Raw genomic sequence first — 17577 nt, forward strand, 5'->3', positions numbered from 1 at the left:
ATCATTAAATAGAAATCTGGATATTTGGGCTATTCCAGTTGAAATCCATACACCCTCATGCTAAACATGATCTTAATCTCCCAAACAGTGGGTGTAGATTTCAAACGAGTCATCCATTCAGGTAACCCCATTTGAGATTCACACTCCCTGTCTGGTAGATTAAGGTAATGTCTTCTATAGGGGGTGTATGGATTTCAACTGGAATAGCCTAATCATAGAGTCACAGCTGTAAGTCACATTGTGGTCAACATGTTACATCTTTGGGCAAGGCACTTATATTAATCCCCTTTGCTTCATATACATGATGGAGTCTGGCCCAAGTCACTTCAGAAGAGAGATGGGCACTCCAGCCTGTGAATGGGATAGATGTTAGGCAATAATCTATTTAAAAAAATACCCTACCTCATTTCACCCATAAGGTCCGTTCATACTACGCCGCAATTGCTCGGTGGTGTGGTGCGTTGCTGATATATATCCATTACTTTTTGCCACAACTCAATGCAATTTGTCGCATTTCCAAGTTAAAATGTATTTACCTTTATTGCAAAACTGCAATGCAATGCAGTATTTTGCAGTTTGGCAACGCACCGTACCTCAAAGCAATTGTGGCCTAGTATGAATGGACCTTTATGAAGGCAACACAACAATTGGCTATTCCAGTTGAAATCAAAATTCACCCCTATGGAAGATATGACCTTAGTCTTCCACACAGGTAGTGTTGTGTGATTTTCACCTGCATTGACTTGATTTGAAATCTACACCCTGTGTGTGAGAGATTAAAGATATGTCTTTCATAGGGGGTGTATGGATTTCAACTGGAATAGCCAATCTAACTCAACAAGCAAACAGACGACCATTACCTCATCATAGATGGTGCCAGCCAGATTGTAGAGTTCCACCATCCTTACAGGTCTTCCTCCTAACTCGGACATCTCAATATTCATAGAGTTTTCCAGTAAGGAGTAGGCTTCCATGTGTCGACCACTCTGCATACTTACCTCATCATAGATAGTGCCAGCCAGGTTGTAGAGTTCCACCATCCTAACAGGTCTTCCTCCTAACTCAGACATCTCAATATTCATAGAGTTTTCCAGTAAGGAGTAGGCTTCCATGTGTCGACCACTCTGCATACTTACCTCATCATAGATAGTGCCAGCCAGGTTGTAGAGTTCTACCATCCTTACAGGTCTTCCTCCTAACTCAGACATCTCAATATTCATAGAGTTCTCCAGTAAGGAGTAGGCTTCCATGTGTCGACCACTCTGCATACTTACCTCATCATAGATAGTGCCAGCCAGATTGTAGAGTTCCACCATCCTTACTGGTCTTCCTCCTAACTCAGACATCTCAATATTCATAGAGTTCTCCAGTAAGGAGTAGGCTTCCATGTGTCGACCACTCTGCATACTTACCTCATCATAGATAGTGCCAGCCAGATTGTAGAGTTCTACCATCCTTACAGGTCTTCCTCCTAACTCAGACATCTCAATATTCATAGAGTTCTCCAGTAAGGAGTAGGCTTCCATGTGTCGACCACTCTGCATACTTACCTCATCATAGATAGTGCCAGCCAGATTGTAGAGTTCCACCATCCTTACAGGTCTTCCTCCTAACTCAGACATCTCAATATTCATAGAGTTCTCCAGTAAGGAGTAGGCTTCCATGTGTCGACCACTCTGCATACTTACCTCATCATAGATAGTGCCAGCCAGATTGTAGAGTTCCACCATCCTTACTGGTCTTCCTCCTAACTCAGACATCTCAATATTCATAGAGTTCTCCAGTAAGGAGTAGGCTTCCATGTGTCGACCACTCTGCATACTTACCTCATCATAGATAGTGCCAGCCAGATTGTAGAGTTCCACCATCCTTACAGGTCTTCCTCCTAACTCAGACATCTCAATATTCATAGAGTTCTCCAGTAAGGAGTAGGCTTCCATGTGTCGACCACTCTGCATACTTACCTCATCATAGATAGTGCCAGCCAGGTTGTAGAGTTCCACCATCCTTACTGGTCTTCCTCCTAACTCAGACATCTCAATATTCATAGAGTTCTCCAGTAAGGAGTAGGCTTCCATGTGTCGACCACTCTGCATACTTACCTCATCATAGATAGTGCCAGCCAGATTGTAGAGTTCCACCATCCTTACTGGTCTTCCTCCTAACTCAGACATCTCAATATTCATAGAGTTCTCCAGTAAGGAGTAGGCTTCCATGTGTCGACCACTCTGCATACTTACCTCATCATAGATAGTGCCAGCCAGATTGTAGAGTTCCACCATCCTTACAGGTCTTCCTCCTAACTCAGACATCTCAATATTCATAGAGTTCTCCAGTAAGGAGTAGGCTTCCATGTGTCGACCACTCTGCATACTTACCTCATCATAGATAGTGCCGGTCAGCCAGGTTGTAGAGTTCCACCATCCTTACTGGTCTTCCTCCTAACTCAGACATCTCAATATTCATAGAGTTCTCCAGTAAGGAGTAGGCTTCCATGTGTCGACCACTCTGCATACTTACCTCATCATAGATAGTGCCAGCCAGGTTGTAGAGTTCCACCATCCTTACAGGTCTTCCTCCTAACTCAGACATCTCAATATTCATAGAGTTCTCCAGTAAGGAGTAGGCTTCCATGTGTCGACCACTCTGCATACTGCAAACAATGAAAAATAAAAAGTGCATTGATTTAAAGAGTGCTATGCACAGGCATAGGCCCACAAACCTCAGTAAACTTTTACAGGAATTCACTGACACAAGGAACACAAAGTTAAGAAGTGAACAGTGCATGAGTACCCTATACAAACCACAATTAACCTTTGCAGCCAGAATCAGTTTCCCGAGTTCTCGAAAGGGAACCTGAGACCATAAACAGTTTTCCAGGGGAATTTCAGGGGAATTTCAAGTTAGTTCAATTATTTCACAAGATCAAACAATGCACCAGAGTCTAATGAAAATACTTTACTGCTTAAGAACAGTCAAACATTACTCTGATCAGAACTGACTGTGAGGTCTTCGTCATTTAATGCATCTGTCCCACAATTCAAATGCAGTGATGGAGAGAATGGATAAATATATATGAAATTTGCTTCCCCCTGGGATTGAACCAGGGACCACTTGCTCCAGAGTCAAGAACTTAACTGCTGGACCATGCTGCTCTCTCTTCATTAGCTAATTAATATTTATGAGGTAAAGTTATACTACACCACTATGGCCATCTGTTCATATCTCAGTGCCAACCTAACTTCTTTAAAGTGAAAATGCAAGCCTTGTTTAAGAAATGTTTGTTACACACACTGTAGATAGTACTTACACCACTCTGGCCACCTGTTCATATCTCAATGCCATCTGCTCCTTGGTAGTCGACTCATTTTGCTCTAACTTCTTCAGACATTCCCGGTATTTCATCTCCATGGTCTCCTGCCAGTTATCATTATTCAACACCTGAAACCAACAAAACAGGATTGTATATGAGCATTATGCGACAAAAACACCATGTTCTAGGAGGCCGATCGAACCATAATTTGCATTTTCGAGATTTTTTTTTTGCTATGGATGAAAAATCATTTCTATTATGATAACGAATAGCTGCTTTGAGGTATATGATTCAGTTATGGGCCAGGGGCAGGAAAAGGGGTCTGAATCTGCAATGTGCTGTGTAGGTGAGGTTGCAAGTTCGAACCCTGGTGGCAGTTTAGTACGCTTTGTGGAAAATTGAGTTAGCTTGAAATTCCCCTGGACAAGGAACTTACAGCTAATTGTTTCATTGTAACCCGTACAAAACTCAGGGAGCTAATCCTGGTTGCGAAGGTCATTTGTGGAATGTCTAGGGTGTGGGCTCTTGAAGCTGCAATGTCCCTGTTTTGTTATTAAATGGTTTATGGAAGATATGGGGCGGTAGTGGTCAGCGACAACCTGTAAAGTGTGCTGAGGCTTGTGGATCAACGTCAGGTAGGCGTTGTACCTGTGCATAGCGCACTATAAATTACTGTGCTTTTTTTTAGATGGAGAGTAAATTGAGGGTGAGCATGGAGTAGCAGAATTAGGATACTCGCTTCTGGTGCATGAGGCCCTAGGTTCAATTCCCTGAAGTGGCAATTTGTTGAGGTATTGGATTGGGAAAAAAGTCTTCACTGACAACATCTGTGGATTATATTCCGAGATCTGCTCTCCCCATAGTTCATTTAGATTTGAAACATACTTCAGAGGGGACATGTGGTTACCTGAATGAGTGACTCCCTTTAAAATCTACACCTTCATGTAGGAGATCATATAGAGGGTATATGCATTTCAACTGGGATATCCCATTATGCCACCTGTGTCATCCATAACAGTTAGTACATGCATGTAGATTGTAGTCAGGTTTTAACACATATAGTAGGTTTAAACCTGATGTACCTATTCAATCCACCCTTAAGTTGTTTGAATATTCAAAATGCAAGTACAATCAGACATGCACAAAGGCAGCCATCATGGAGGATGTGAACTGATTCTAAAAGCCTCTAACAACAGCTATGTGGTTTGGATGGAGTGGGTGCAAATAAAAGCACATGTAATTGTATGGATGTAGGATGATTTTTTAGAGTATATGAAATTGATCCAAGTCACATATTGCACACCAAATGTGATTTTGCACACCTAAAGTGTGTCCACTGCGTGGTTGAATAAAAGTGTACAGAGGTTTGTGGCCATATGTCTGTGCGTAGCACGTTTTTTTAAACACCATTGCGCTTTGTTTATTTTTCATTATTTGCAGTATGCAGAGTGGTCGACACATGGAAGCCTACTCCTTACTGGAGAATTACCAGAAGGTAATTGGTTGAATATGTTTTGATGGTTGCACATGATTGTATAATTTGGTAAAAGTCCTCTTAAAAAAGTCTTATATGTGATGACAAACAGAGAATGAACATTGGCTGTTCCATCTGAAATATGTGCCTCTGTGGAAGATTTAAGAAAACTTTATTACAGGGGGAGTATGTTTTTCAAATGGAATTGGTTACAGTTAATTATTTTGAAACCCATACTCCCACTATATTTGACTTTACCTATATCTTACACTACATGAGCAAGTATTTCAAATAGAAGTTACCTAATTGTCTATTCTATTTGAAACCCATACTCCCTCTAGGAAGACTTAAGCTAAATCTTCCACAGGGGTAGATTGTATTTCAAATAGAATAGCCCATTGAAATACATCTTCCACGCTTCATGAAATGATTGTACTTTCACCTTAAGTTTGGTAGTGACTAAGCCAGGGATTTTCGGGCGGGCTCGCGGGTACCCGCCCGAGATTACATTACCGGTACTCGGTTACCCGCCCGTAAAATGTGCCGGGTACCCGGGCACAAAATTACCCAAAAATCACACCCCTAGTAGTGACGTAGGTGCCTATTCTGCTTGATGCAAAATTGAACTACATTGCAAAGCTAATGCCATAACACATAATATACACACACGTACAAGGTTGGTTTGTCTGCATGTTTGTGGAGCAACCGCATAAAGGCACCGATATCAATCAATAACCAAACAAGTAGATGCACTTTCTTGACAGGAATTCATAATAAGTTATAGTCCCAAAGTTTTGACATAAATCTAATACTGGAACTTACTTTTACAACTTGTTATGTGGCGTCTGATACCATCGAACTTAATCAGCAACTTATTTGCTAGGCTGGTCATGTGACACTTGAAGACAACTAGGGATCGTCTTGATGGCCTGGTCCCATGCATGAGATAAGTTGGATCTCAGTCCCCTTTCCTGATCCCTAGTGGTCTTCAAGTGTCACATGACCAGCCCAGAAGGTCAGTTGCCTGATGAAGTCTGATGGTATCAGACGTAACGTACCAAGTTGTAAAAGTAAGTTCCGCTATTAGATTTATTTCAAAACTTTAATATGTAACAGTATTTCTATCATATACGAGTACCCCGTTTAGTTATCACAGTACCGGTGCAGCCTGTCCACTTTGTGAGTGGTCGAGTTTTCATTAGATGTGTCTCTGACTTCATCAGGACTGAAGAAAAACTAGTCCTTTTCTTCAATCAAGGTGAAACAAAGCATGTAAGTGTGACTTTGAAACTTTGATTGCTGTTTCTAAACTTTCTGTTATTAATCTGTGTATCAATATAACCCCTTGAGAACTACTGCCTTTTGATTGTTTCTGATTGGTAAACTACGCAATATCGTCATCTGAGAGACCAATTAAAATACAGCTCTAGTTGAGCTTGATCCTCTTTAGCCTTACTACCATTCTTACCATGTTGCTGATTGGCTGAATAAATCATAATAGTCATCTTGTAACCAATTAGCAGGTAGTACTTGTGGGGTTCAAATAATGAGAGGATGGTTTGTATTGTTTTCCTAAATGCTGATGATAAATCTGTGAAATTCAATGTTTTATAATGATTCCGAACAATGAAATGGTGATATCAAAAATCAACCATATCTCACCATCTCATTGGAGCATGCTGCAAACTATATAACATTTGAAAAGTTAATAAAAAGCAAGCAAATCTTTACACAACAAAACTCATTTGGTAAACTTTGTAATATTGCTTGTCAACTGACTTGCAAATTGGCAGTAGGAATTGTACACAATTTCCTTAGCTAAGCATATATAATTACTCTGTACTGCATGTAGCTACACTCTTCATTTATAGTTCTTTGTCAAATGTCTCCCAACTGGTATACGAGTAGGAATTGTATAAACAATTTATAATTTGCTAAGCTACTTATAACACTATATCTATCTCTAGTACTTGTTCAATTGAAAGGAGTACTATTAATGTTGTCAAATAACTCCCAGGCTGGGAGTAGAAGTTTAATACATTTTCATTAGCTGAATACGTAAGTAAGTATACATGTATCAAAGACCTCCAAGTCATGTAATAACTCCCAGGCTAGGAGTAGCAATTTAATACATTAGCTGTATACATAATTACCTGTACTGTGTTCAATACTTGAGTAACATAGTACTGTATTCCTGATTGTAGAATACATCAAAGGCCTCCCAGTTATGTAATGACTCCCAGGCTAGGAGTAGCAATTTAATACATTAGCTAAAATGCATAACTACCTGTCTCCGATACTTGAGTAACATAGTACTGTACTCCACATTGTAGAGTACAACAAAGACTCCCAGTTAAGTAATAACTGTCAGGCTGAGAGTGGAAGTTTTTAAACTTCTACTCCCAGCTTAAGAGTTATTACTTGTATTGAAATACATTTCCCCTAGCTAAAATGCATAACTACCTGTCTCCAATACTCGAGTAACATAGTACTGCACTCTTCATTGTAGAGTATATCAAAGACCTCCCAGTCATGTAATAACTCCCAGGCTAGGAGTAGCAATTTAAAACATTAGCTGTATACATATTTACCTGTCTCCAATACTTGAGTAACAGAGTACTGTACTCCTCATTGTAGAGGATATCAAAGACCTCCCAGTCAGTGAGTAGGACCTGTAACTTGTCTACAGAACCTAGAGCAAGCAGATGTGTTGGTAGTTCCTACAACACAAAAATTAAATAAATTAAATTAGTAAAATAAAATAAATGCTTGTGATTTAATGTGCACATATTTGTCTCAGTACACTAGCACAATTACAAAAATGTATTCCTCTGCCACTAGGACACATTACACTCATTACGCTTCAACAAGGGTACAATTGCAGTGCAGCTCCTCTCAGCATTTAGGTCTGCAGTTCCGAAACTGTGGGTCACGGGCCATTTGAAAAAGTGTTGCGGGCAAAACCCTCATGAAAGAAAATTATGATGATAGCATACTCCCCCTGAGGAAAATATTTTCAAAAACTTCCACAGGGGAAGTGTGGATTTAAATGGAATAGCACATTTTCACCCCTTACCTCTACTTTGCAACATGCTCTGAATTAAAGGAGTAGTACTTGATATCATTAGGCTAAAAAAAAATTAATGCTATGTCTCAAAGCCCATGGGAGTTTCAAAAACGAATGCGGAATGAGGTTTTTTTTCTAAGATTTTTTTTTATAGATTTTTTTAAAACAAAATTATGAATTAAGATGTCATTTTCGAGTGTTCAAAAGTACACAGTATGAAATTGTAGTTGATTTACACAATTGAAGTACAAACATCAATTGTTTTATACCTAAACAATGCGAGTATCAAATCAAGTAACTTTTCTTCCAAATTAATTTCCCATTTCAGCTGACATGGACGTGCTAAGAAAAACGAACGCACGCATGGGCTTTGAGATATAACTTTTTTTTTAGCCTTAAAAGATTTATAAATACCCTCCTGGACACTACTCGTCACCTAACAGCATTTCTGATTGGTTGATAACTTGAAATGCTCATTTCAATTGCCAATTATGACTAGGGTTTGGACTATTTATGGTCAAACTTGCATTTGCAGATGATCTTATTAATACCCTCCTTGATTGGTTCAAAATTGACATTATATTCATTTTGGCCAATCAGCGGGTAGTTCTCTTACCTCCACTTTGCGATGAACATGCTCTGAATCAAAGAAGTAGTCTGCTAGTTTCCTATGCCACCATAACTGATAATCACAGATTTCTTCTGCTCCATCGGTTTTGGGAAAGTACCTTAAAAAGAGAATATGAAGAATGAGGACTGAAAAATTATTGAAAGCTGGTGGGTGTAGTGGTACAGGTGTTTAGACTTCCAATTATGATCGCAAAGATTGATTGGCTATTGATTGATTTATTAATTGATCAATAACTTCTTTTATCCAGCTTTACTGAGAGCCCTGTGATAGAACTCTTACTTTCCCTCTCCACTGTTACAAAGGATTTTTGTTAATTAAATGTTTTTGTTTTTTAAAGTTTCTTTTTATACTTTCGTATATAATAAATCAAAAAATCTATTGACTGATTTTATCAATTGATCAATAGGCCTAACTTATTTCTTCCTGGCAGCTTTACTGGAACTCTTCCCTTCCCTCTCTGCTATCACCAAAGGTTTGTCAGCTTTTTCATTTTTCAAAGCGTTTTAATACTTTGGTAAATAATAAATCAATTAATCTATTGATGATTTCATCACTTTCACCACTTTTTCATAACTTGCTTCTTCCTGACGGCTTTACTGGAACCCTGTGACAGAAGTCCAACCTCTCAAATGTCACCAAAAGTTTGGTTTGCTTCTTCATTCTTTTTTATTTGTTTGTTTTTATTGGTAGATCAAATATTCATTGATTTGATCAATTGATCAATATCAATCAATTGATCAATAACTTACTTTTTCCTGACAGCTTTACTGAGAGCCCTGTGATAGAAGTCCAACCTTCCCTCTCCACTGTCACCAAAAGGCCTTAGGAAAGGCCTGAGAGCCCTGTAAACTGGAGCCCACTTGGCAGGGATCAGTGGTCCTATGTCCTTAGATTTCTTCTCTCTTTCTCCTTTGTCTTTATCTGAAATACAACACGAACAATATATTTAACCCTGTGGGTACTTTTGCCTTTCTTACAGTGCCCCTGATTGGTTAACTACATGCTATAATCATCTGAGTAACCACTTAGAATAGTTTTTCCCCTGGTTTCAGAAAAAGAAAAAAAAAGACCAAATAGTTGGGGTTGAGAACTTTTCACTTCTTAAAAGTGAATGTCGTTTCTCAGGTGGGCCTGTACGCCAATTCACCATGCCTTGCCAAAACTACTCTCAATAATCCTCTCTACAGGGATGTCAAATGGATTTGACAACATGCACATTTTTACCAAATTGTTGTAAAATTCCAAAATTGTATTACTATACATGGAATCAGCATGAAAAAGAAACGACAATGAATCCAAATATGCCTGGTATTAGGCCAGTGGTTCTCGAGATAAACCTTACTTCCCATAAAATCTATGGCCGCGCATAATGTATTAACCCCTGATTGGTTGATAACTTGAAATGCTCATTTCAATTGCCAATTTATTTATGGTCAAACTTGCATTAGCAGACGATCTTATTAATACCTCCTTGATTGGTTCTAAATTGGACACAATATTCATTTTGGCCAATCAGCAGGTAGATCTCATGGGATTAATACCTTTTCCCCTTCTCAGTGTCAGCATCCTTATCAGATGGCATAAGGTTATCCTCATCTCCAAGTATCTGCAGTAATTCTGTCTCCAATAATCCAGTGGCAGATGTCTCCAGCAAACACAAGGTTCCTACCAGCAGACGACCACCATTCTCTGCTTCAAAACGTGTGAATACTTGCTCCAATAAACTGAAATCATCAAAAAATGCAATGGTTTAAAATACATCAAAGAGACCCAGCAGACAGCGCACAAGGTTGGTTACCACTCCAGACCATGTTTACTGCTCTAGCAGTAACTGTGGGACACATATTTTCTCCCAGAATCCAAATAAATAACTCAGAACTTGGAATAATTATGTTTAGGTGATGGGCTTCAATGTGAAGTAGAAAACATTATGTGTTACAAGTGGACCACCTACTTTCAATCTTGTAATCTATACACTTACTCCAGCAATCCATCCGCCAAGCTATTGATCTTATCGGTGATTCGTTCAAATAACCCATACACTCGCAATTCTTCGCAAGCGATGGCTAGCCACAGAGGATTCTGGGAGGACTCCTTGGCCAGGAGACTTGTCATCTGTTTCTCATCAAGTTTCTTGTTGTAACGCCCCAGCATCTCTGTCACAATTTCCTGAGGGGAAACAAAAAAACATACCCACCAAATTAATACAAATTAATTCCAAACATTTTTTTCAATATTTTTCAAAATTGATCACAACATTTCAATAACATAATGGCATCAGACTGAGTCAGATGGCGTACCCTTGTAAAGACCACAGCAGTGCTATAGAGTACCACATGACACACAGAGAGAATGCCAGGTTATCAAGGTCATGACAATGTTTTGTGTCTTGTGAGGGATTTGATAGTGCTTGTGAGGGATTTTGATAGTGCTTGTGAGGGATTTATATATATTTCATATATATATATATTTTATATATAATAGCATCTTGTGAGGGATTTTAATAGTGCTTGTGAGGGATTTTGATAGTGCTTACGAGGGATTTTGATAGTGTTTGTGAGGGATTTTGATAGTGCTTGTGAGGGATTTATATATATTTCATATATATATATTTTATATATAATAGCATCTTGTGAGGGATTTTAATAGTGCTTGTGAGGGATTTTGATAGTGCTTGCGAGGGATTTTGATAGTGTTTGTGAGGGATTTTGATAGTGATTGTGAGGGGTTTTGATAGTGATTGTGAGGGATTTTGATAGTGCTTGTGGGGGATTTTGATAGTGCTTGCGAGGGATTTTGATAGTGTTTGTGAGGGATTTTTATATATTTCATATATTTTATATATAATAGCATCTTGTGAGGGATTTTGATAGTGCTTGCGAGGGATTTTGATAGTGCTTGTGAGGGATTTGATAGTGCTTGTGAGGGATTTTGATAGTGCTTGCGAGGGATTTTGATAGTGCTTGTACGAGGGATTTTGATGGTGATTGCGAGGGATTTTTATATATTTCATATATATATTTTATATATAATAGCAGCTTGCGAGGGATTTTGATAGTGCTTGCGAGGGATTTTGATAGTGCTTGCGAGGGATTTTGATGGTGATTGCGAGAGTTTTATATATTTCATATATATATATTTTATATATAATAGCATCTTGCGAGGGATTTTGATAGTGCTTACGAGGGATTTTGATAGTGCTTGCGAGGATTTTGATAGTGCTTACGAGGATTTTGATAGTGCTTGTGAGGGATTTTGATAGTGCTTACGAGGATTTTGATAGTGCTTGTGAGGGATTTTGATAGTGCTTACGAGGATTTTGATGGTGATTGTGAGGATTTTGATAGTGCTTGCGAGGGGATTTTGATGCTTACGAGGGATTTTGATAGTGCTTGTGAGGGATTTTGATAGTGCTTACGAGGATTTTGATAGTGCTTGTGAGGGATTTTGATAGTGCTTACGAGGATTTTGATGGTGATTACGAGGATTTTTATATATTTCATATATATATATATTTTATATATAATAGCATCTTACGAGGGTTTTGATAGTGCTTGTGAGGGATTTTGATAGTGCTTGCGAGGGATTTTGATAGGGCGTGCGTGGGATTTATATATATTTTATATATAATAGCATCTTGCGAGGGATTTTGATAGTGCTTAGGGGTTTTGATGGTGATTGTGAGGATTTTATATATTTCATATATATATATATATTTTATATATAATAGCATCTTGCGAGGATTTTGATAGTGCTTACGAGGATTTATATATATTTCATATATATATTTTATATATAATAGCATCTTTTGAGGGATTTTGATAGTGCTTACGAGGATTTTGATGGTGATTGTGAGGGATTTTATATATTTCATATATATATTTTATATATAATAGCATCTTGCGAGTGATTTTGATAGTGCTTGCGAGGGATTTTGATAGTGCTTGCGAGGGATTTTGATAGTGATTGTGAGGGATTTTGCTAGTCCTTGTGAGGGATTTTGATAGTGCTTACGAGGATTTTGATAGTGCTTGTGAGGATTTTGATAGTGCTTATGAGGGAATTGATAGTGCTTACGAGGGATTTTGATAGCGCTTACAAGGGATTTTGATGGTGATTACGAGGGATTTTATATATTTCATATATATATTTTATATATAATAGCATCTTAAGAGGGATTTTGATAGTGCTTATGCGGGATTTTGATAGTGCTTATGAGGATTTATATATATTTCATATATATATATTTTATATATAATAGCATCTTAAGAGGATTTTGATAGTGCTTGTGAGGGATTTTGATAGTGCTTGCGAGGGATTTTGATAGTGCTTGCGAGGGATTTTTATATATTTCATATATATATATTTTATATATAATAGCATCTTATGAGGGATTTTGATAGTGCTTGCGAGGGATTTTGATAGTGCTTGCGAGGGATTTATATATATTTTATATATAATAGCATCTTGCGAGGGATTTTGATAGTGCTTACGAGGGTTTTTGATGGTGATTGTGAGGGATTTTTATATATTTCATATATATATATATATTTTATATATAATAGCATCTTAAGAGGGATTTTGATAGTGCTTACGAGGATTTTGATGGTGATTATGAGGATTTTATATATTTCATATATATATATATATTTTATATATAATAGCATCTTGCGAGGGATTTTGATAGTGATGTAGGGCTTTGATAGTGATTTATATTTATATATATTTCATATATATATATTTTATATATAATAGCATCTTGCGAGGGATTTTGATAGTGCTTGTGAGGGATTTTGATAGTGCTTGCGAGGGATTTTGATAGTGATTGTGAGGATTTTTATATATTTCATATATATATATATTTTATATATAATAGCATCTTATGAGGGATTTTGATAGTGCTTATGAGGATTTATATAAAGTCTGCACAAAAGAAACTCAGCTGTTATAAACACGCCTATAGCTTCGGAACTAATAATTGTTTTCACATTATTTCAACATAAAAAGAAGGATGGTTTATTTACGCGCACTTTGATACCTAATTTGTCCAATTTTGCTCAATATTAACAATGCAGCAGTGTTTTGGAAGAAAAATAGCCGAATATAAAAGTTGCAGCTATTTGTATTGATTTTGAAGTGAGCGTGAAGATAATGGCGGGCGTTACGTGCTACCGTAATGGCATAATAACCATTGATCGCTGTAACCTGCAACTTTTAAAATCAGGTATTTTTCTTTCAAAACACTACTGTGTTGTTAATATTGAACAACATTTGACAAATGTGGTATCAAAATTCGTGTAAATAATTCATCCTTCCCTCTATGTTAAAATATTGTGAAAACAATTATTACTTCTGAAGCTATAGTCGTGTTTATAACAGCTGAGTTTCTTTTTGTGCAGACTTTATATTTCATATATATATATTTTATATATAATAGCATCTTTAAGCGGGATTTTGATAGTGCTTACGAGGGATTTTGATAGTGCTTACGAGGGATTTTGATAGTGCTTATGAGGGATTTTGATAGTGCTTACGAGGATTTTGATGGTGATTATGAGGGATTTTTATATATTTCATATATATATATATTTTATATATAATAGCATCTTATGAGGGATTTTGATAGTGCTTACGAGGGATTTTGATAGTGCTTGTGAGTGATTTTGATAGTGCTTGTGAGGGATTTTGATAGTGCTTGTGAGGGATTTTGATGGTGATTGCGAGGGATTTTTATATATTTCATATATATATTTTATATATAATAGCATCTTGTGAGGGATTTTGATAGTGCTTGCGAGGGATTTTGATAGTGCTTGCGAGGGATTTTGATGGTGATATATTTATATATATTTCATATATATATATATTTTATATATAATAGCATCTTATGAGGGATTTTGATAGTGCTTGTGAGGGATTTTGATGGTGATTGCGAGGGATTTTTATATATTTCATATATATATATATTTTATATATAATAGCATCTTATGAGGGATTTTGATAGTGCTTGTGAGGGATTTTGATAGTGATTGTGAGGGATTTTGATAGTGATTGTGAGGGATTTTGATAGTGCTTGCGAGGGATTTTGATGGTGATTGCGAGGGATTTTGATAGTGCTTGTGAGGGATTTTGATAGTGCTTGTGAGGGATTTTGATAGTGCTTACGAGGGATTTTGATAGTGCTTGTGAGGGATTTTGATAGTGCTTGTGAGGGATTTTGATAGTGCTTGTGAGGGATTTTGATAGTGCTTGTGAGGGATTTTGATAGTGCTTGTGAGGGATTTTGATAGTGCTTACGAGGGATTTTGATAGTGCTTGTGAGGGATTTTGATGGTGCTTGCGAGGGATTTTTTTATATATTTCATATATATATATATTTTATATATAATAGCATCTTGCGAGGGATTTTGATAGTGCTTGTGAGGGATTTTGATAGTGCTTGTGGGGGATTTTGATAGTGCTTGCGAGGGATTTTGATAGTGCTTATGAGGGATTTTGATAGTGATTGTGAGGGATTTTGATAGTGCTTGCGAGGGATTTTGATAGTGCTTATGAGGGATTTTGATAGTGATTGTGAGGGATTTTGATAGTGCTTGCGAGGGATTTTGATAGTGCTTATGAGGGATTTTGATAGTGCTTATGAGGGATTTTGATAGTGATTGTGAGGGATTTTGATAGTGCTTGCGAGGGGTTTTGATAGTGATTGTGAGGGATTTTGATAGTGCTGGCGAGGGATTTTGATAGTGCTTGCGAGGGATTTATATATATTTCATATATATATATTTTATATATAATAGCAAGGATTACACTACCAAGTACCAAGCTAAGGCTAAATGAGTTAAACATCTTACCTTTCTTGCTTCCATGTCAAGTGGTGTGACGAAGATCTCCTTGGGTTGTATGGCTCTCTCCTTAAGGAGTTTATGTGGAGGTGTGTTGTCAATCATAGAGAGTATTACTCGCACCTGAGGGGCCAGTTTCCTTGGTAACCAACTCAATAGAGTAGTAGATTTATCGTCATCAAACTGTGAATAAAATATAATTGATAAAGAGGTCTTTATAGCTATTCTAATCTCACTTGAAGCCATAATGTACAATCTTTTTAACCCTGTACTCTACTGGTCATCTAACAGCATTTCGGATTGGTTGATAACTTGAAATGCTCATTTCAATTGCCAATTATGACTAGGCTTTAAGCTATTTATGGTCAAACTTGCATTTGCAGATGATCTTATTAATACCCTCCTTGAATGGTTCAAAATTTGACATGATATTCATTTTGGCCAATCGGCTGGTAGTTCTCATGGGGTTAAATGAGTTCCTTGTTTGAACAAATAAGTGTTGTATGGGTAAATCAGGACAATTAGCAGTAATTTCCTTGTCCAGGGGAAATTACATCTAGCTCAAATTTGCAAGAGAAAATTGATTCTGCGTTGGTTCGGACTCATATACCGCCATACACCAGAGTTGTGCTGTTTACAGATTAAGCTACTGGGACTTCCTTAAATGAATAATGGGCAATTCCAGTTGAAAATCATACACCTCCTATTGAAGACATGACCTTAATCTCCCACACAGGGAGTGTGAATTTAAAATGGTGTGGGAGGGAGGTTATAAGGTTATGTCTTCCATAGGGGTGCGTGGATTTTAATCGGAATAGCCCAACAGATAACTTACCTGGTTCAAGGCATCTACTATGATAAGACATGGCCTGGTGTTAGTGTTGGATAACACACTGCATGCTGTTTGACAAGCTACCTCCAGATTCTTGGGCATGGTGGCATCCTGAAATGGGTATTATACAAAAATCATAGCTATTAATATTTTCAAAATATCAGAGTAGCCAAGGAGCGCAGCTAGGACATCTTGCTACCCCTACCCAGCCACAAAAGTGCTGGCTGCCATGATATATAAGATTTTTAAAAGCTTATTTGCCCATGTTTTGTCACATATTCCCCCCATTAATATTTAGAAAATTAAAGTATTATTTTGAGACACAGCTGTGTATCTTATTACCTGATAAACAGTGTCCGAATTAAGAAAATAAAAGGGGTTGTCCCATGGACAACCAGGTTGTGATTTCTGGTTGTCCACCAAAGTTTTTGGTTGTCCGTAAGCTGCCACAATCTGAAACAACTACATGTGACCAATAAAGTGGAGTGAGTGTAGTCAATTTACTCTAAGGCCCCTAAATATTTTTAAATATTAAACTGACAAATTGTTAAAACAATTCGTCAGTTGTGTCAGGTTTGAGCAAACAAACATTCTGAAAAAGTGACTTTTGGCTGTAGATCTTTGGTTGTCCACCTGACAACTAGAGCACTATTTTTGGTTGTCCGGTGCATGTTTTGGTTGTCCCAGGCGAACGGACAACCAAAATTTCGAACACTGCTGATAAAACACGGGAGACACCATTATTTTATAGTTGTTTTCCCATGTTCTACCAAGCATTAAATAGAAAAAGGTGTGTCATTTTCAGATATGGGACCATCCACCACAAATGGTCTGTAATGTTGGCAGAGCTTATTTCATTGCACCCCTCAAAAACAATAGAAAACACAAGGATTTCCCAGCTCTATTATTGGCTTTTAGCAACAGGATCTGTAATATATCAATGTAAAGCTTATTTTGAGGAAAACTTGCCGGTCCAATATCTCAATAAGTGAAAATCCCTACATTAAAGCCAATTTAAGGTGAAAGGTCGCATATATTAGGCAACGAAAAAAAAAACCCCACACCTGTTTTACGGGCCTGACCGACCCAGATTTTGCGTTTTGGGAGATGTTTTTTTACTTGTTGCTAAAAGAAAGCTGTTATGGGGCCAAAATTTATTGATTTTGACTGATTGAAAAAAAAACCAAATTTTCAAGCTTTCAGTGATATTTTAAGTTCATTTTAGCCTCTGGTTTTCCACAGAGGCAGTATGTTTTTCAAATGGAATTAGCTAGAGCTAATTATTTTGAAACCTATAATACCTCTGTATATGGATTTACCTATATCTTCCACAACTAGGTTTTTTTTTTCAAATGGAAGTTACCTAATTGTCTATTCTATTTGAAACTCATACTCCCTTTGTGGAACACTTCAGCTAA

General features: G+C 37.3%; 1 protein-coding gene across 1 annotated transcript in view; it reads right to left on the reverse strand.

Moving 5' to 3' along the window:
• LOC140145829 (telomerase protein component 1-like) overlaps window positions 1–17577 on the reverse strand; it is a 52232-nt gene that overhangs the window by 11027 nt on the left and 23628 nt on the right. Inside the window, exons 11-19 of the mRNA XM_072167510.1 lie at window positions 16163–16270; window positions 15337–15510; window positions 10467–10654; window positions 10045–10209; window positions 9235–9411; window positions 8471–8582; window positions 7379–7507; window positions 3311–3441; window positions 2521–2653 (exon numbers count right to left, since the gene is read on the reverse strand). Of these exons, the coding sequence (XP_072023611.1) occupies window positions 2521–2653; window positions 3311–3441; window positions 7379–7507; window positions 8471–8582; window positions 9235–9411; window positions 10045–10209; window positions 10467–10654; window positions 15337–15510; window positions 16163–16270 (1317 nt within the window). The remainder of the gene's footprint in view (window positions 1–2520; window positions 2654–3310; window positions 3442–7378; window positions 7508–8470; window positions 8583–9234; window positions 9412–10044; window positions 10210–10466; window positions 10655–15336; window positions 15511–16162; window positions 16271–17577) is intronic.

The sequence above is a fragment of the Amphiura filiformis genome, chromosome 2, assembly GCF_039555335.1.
Source record: "Amphiura filiformis chromosome 2, Afil_fr2py, whole genome shotgun sequence".
Lineage (NCBI taxonomy): Eukaryota > Metazoa > Echinodermata > Ophiuroidea > Amphilepidida > Amphiuridae > Amphiura > Amphiura filiformis.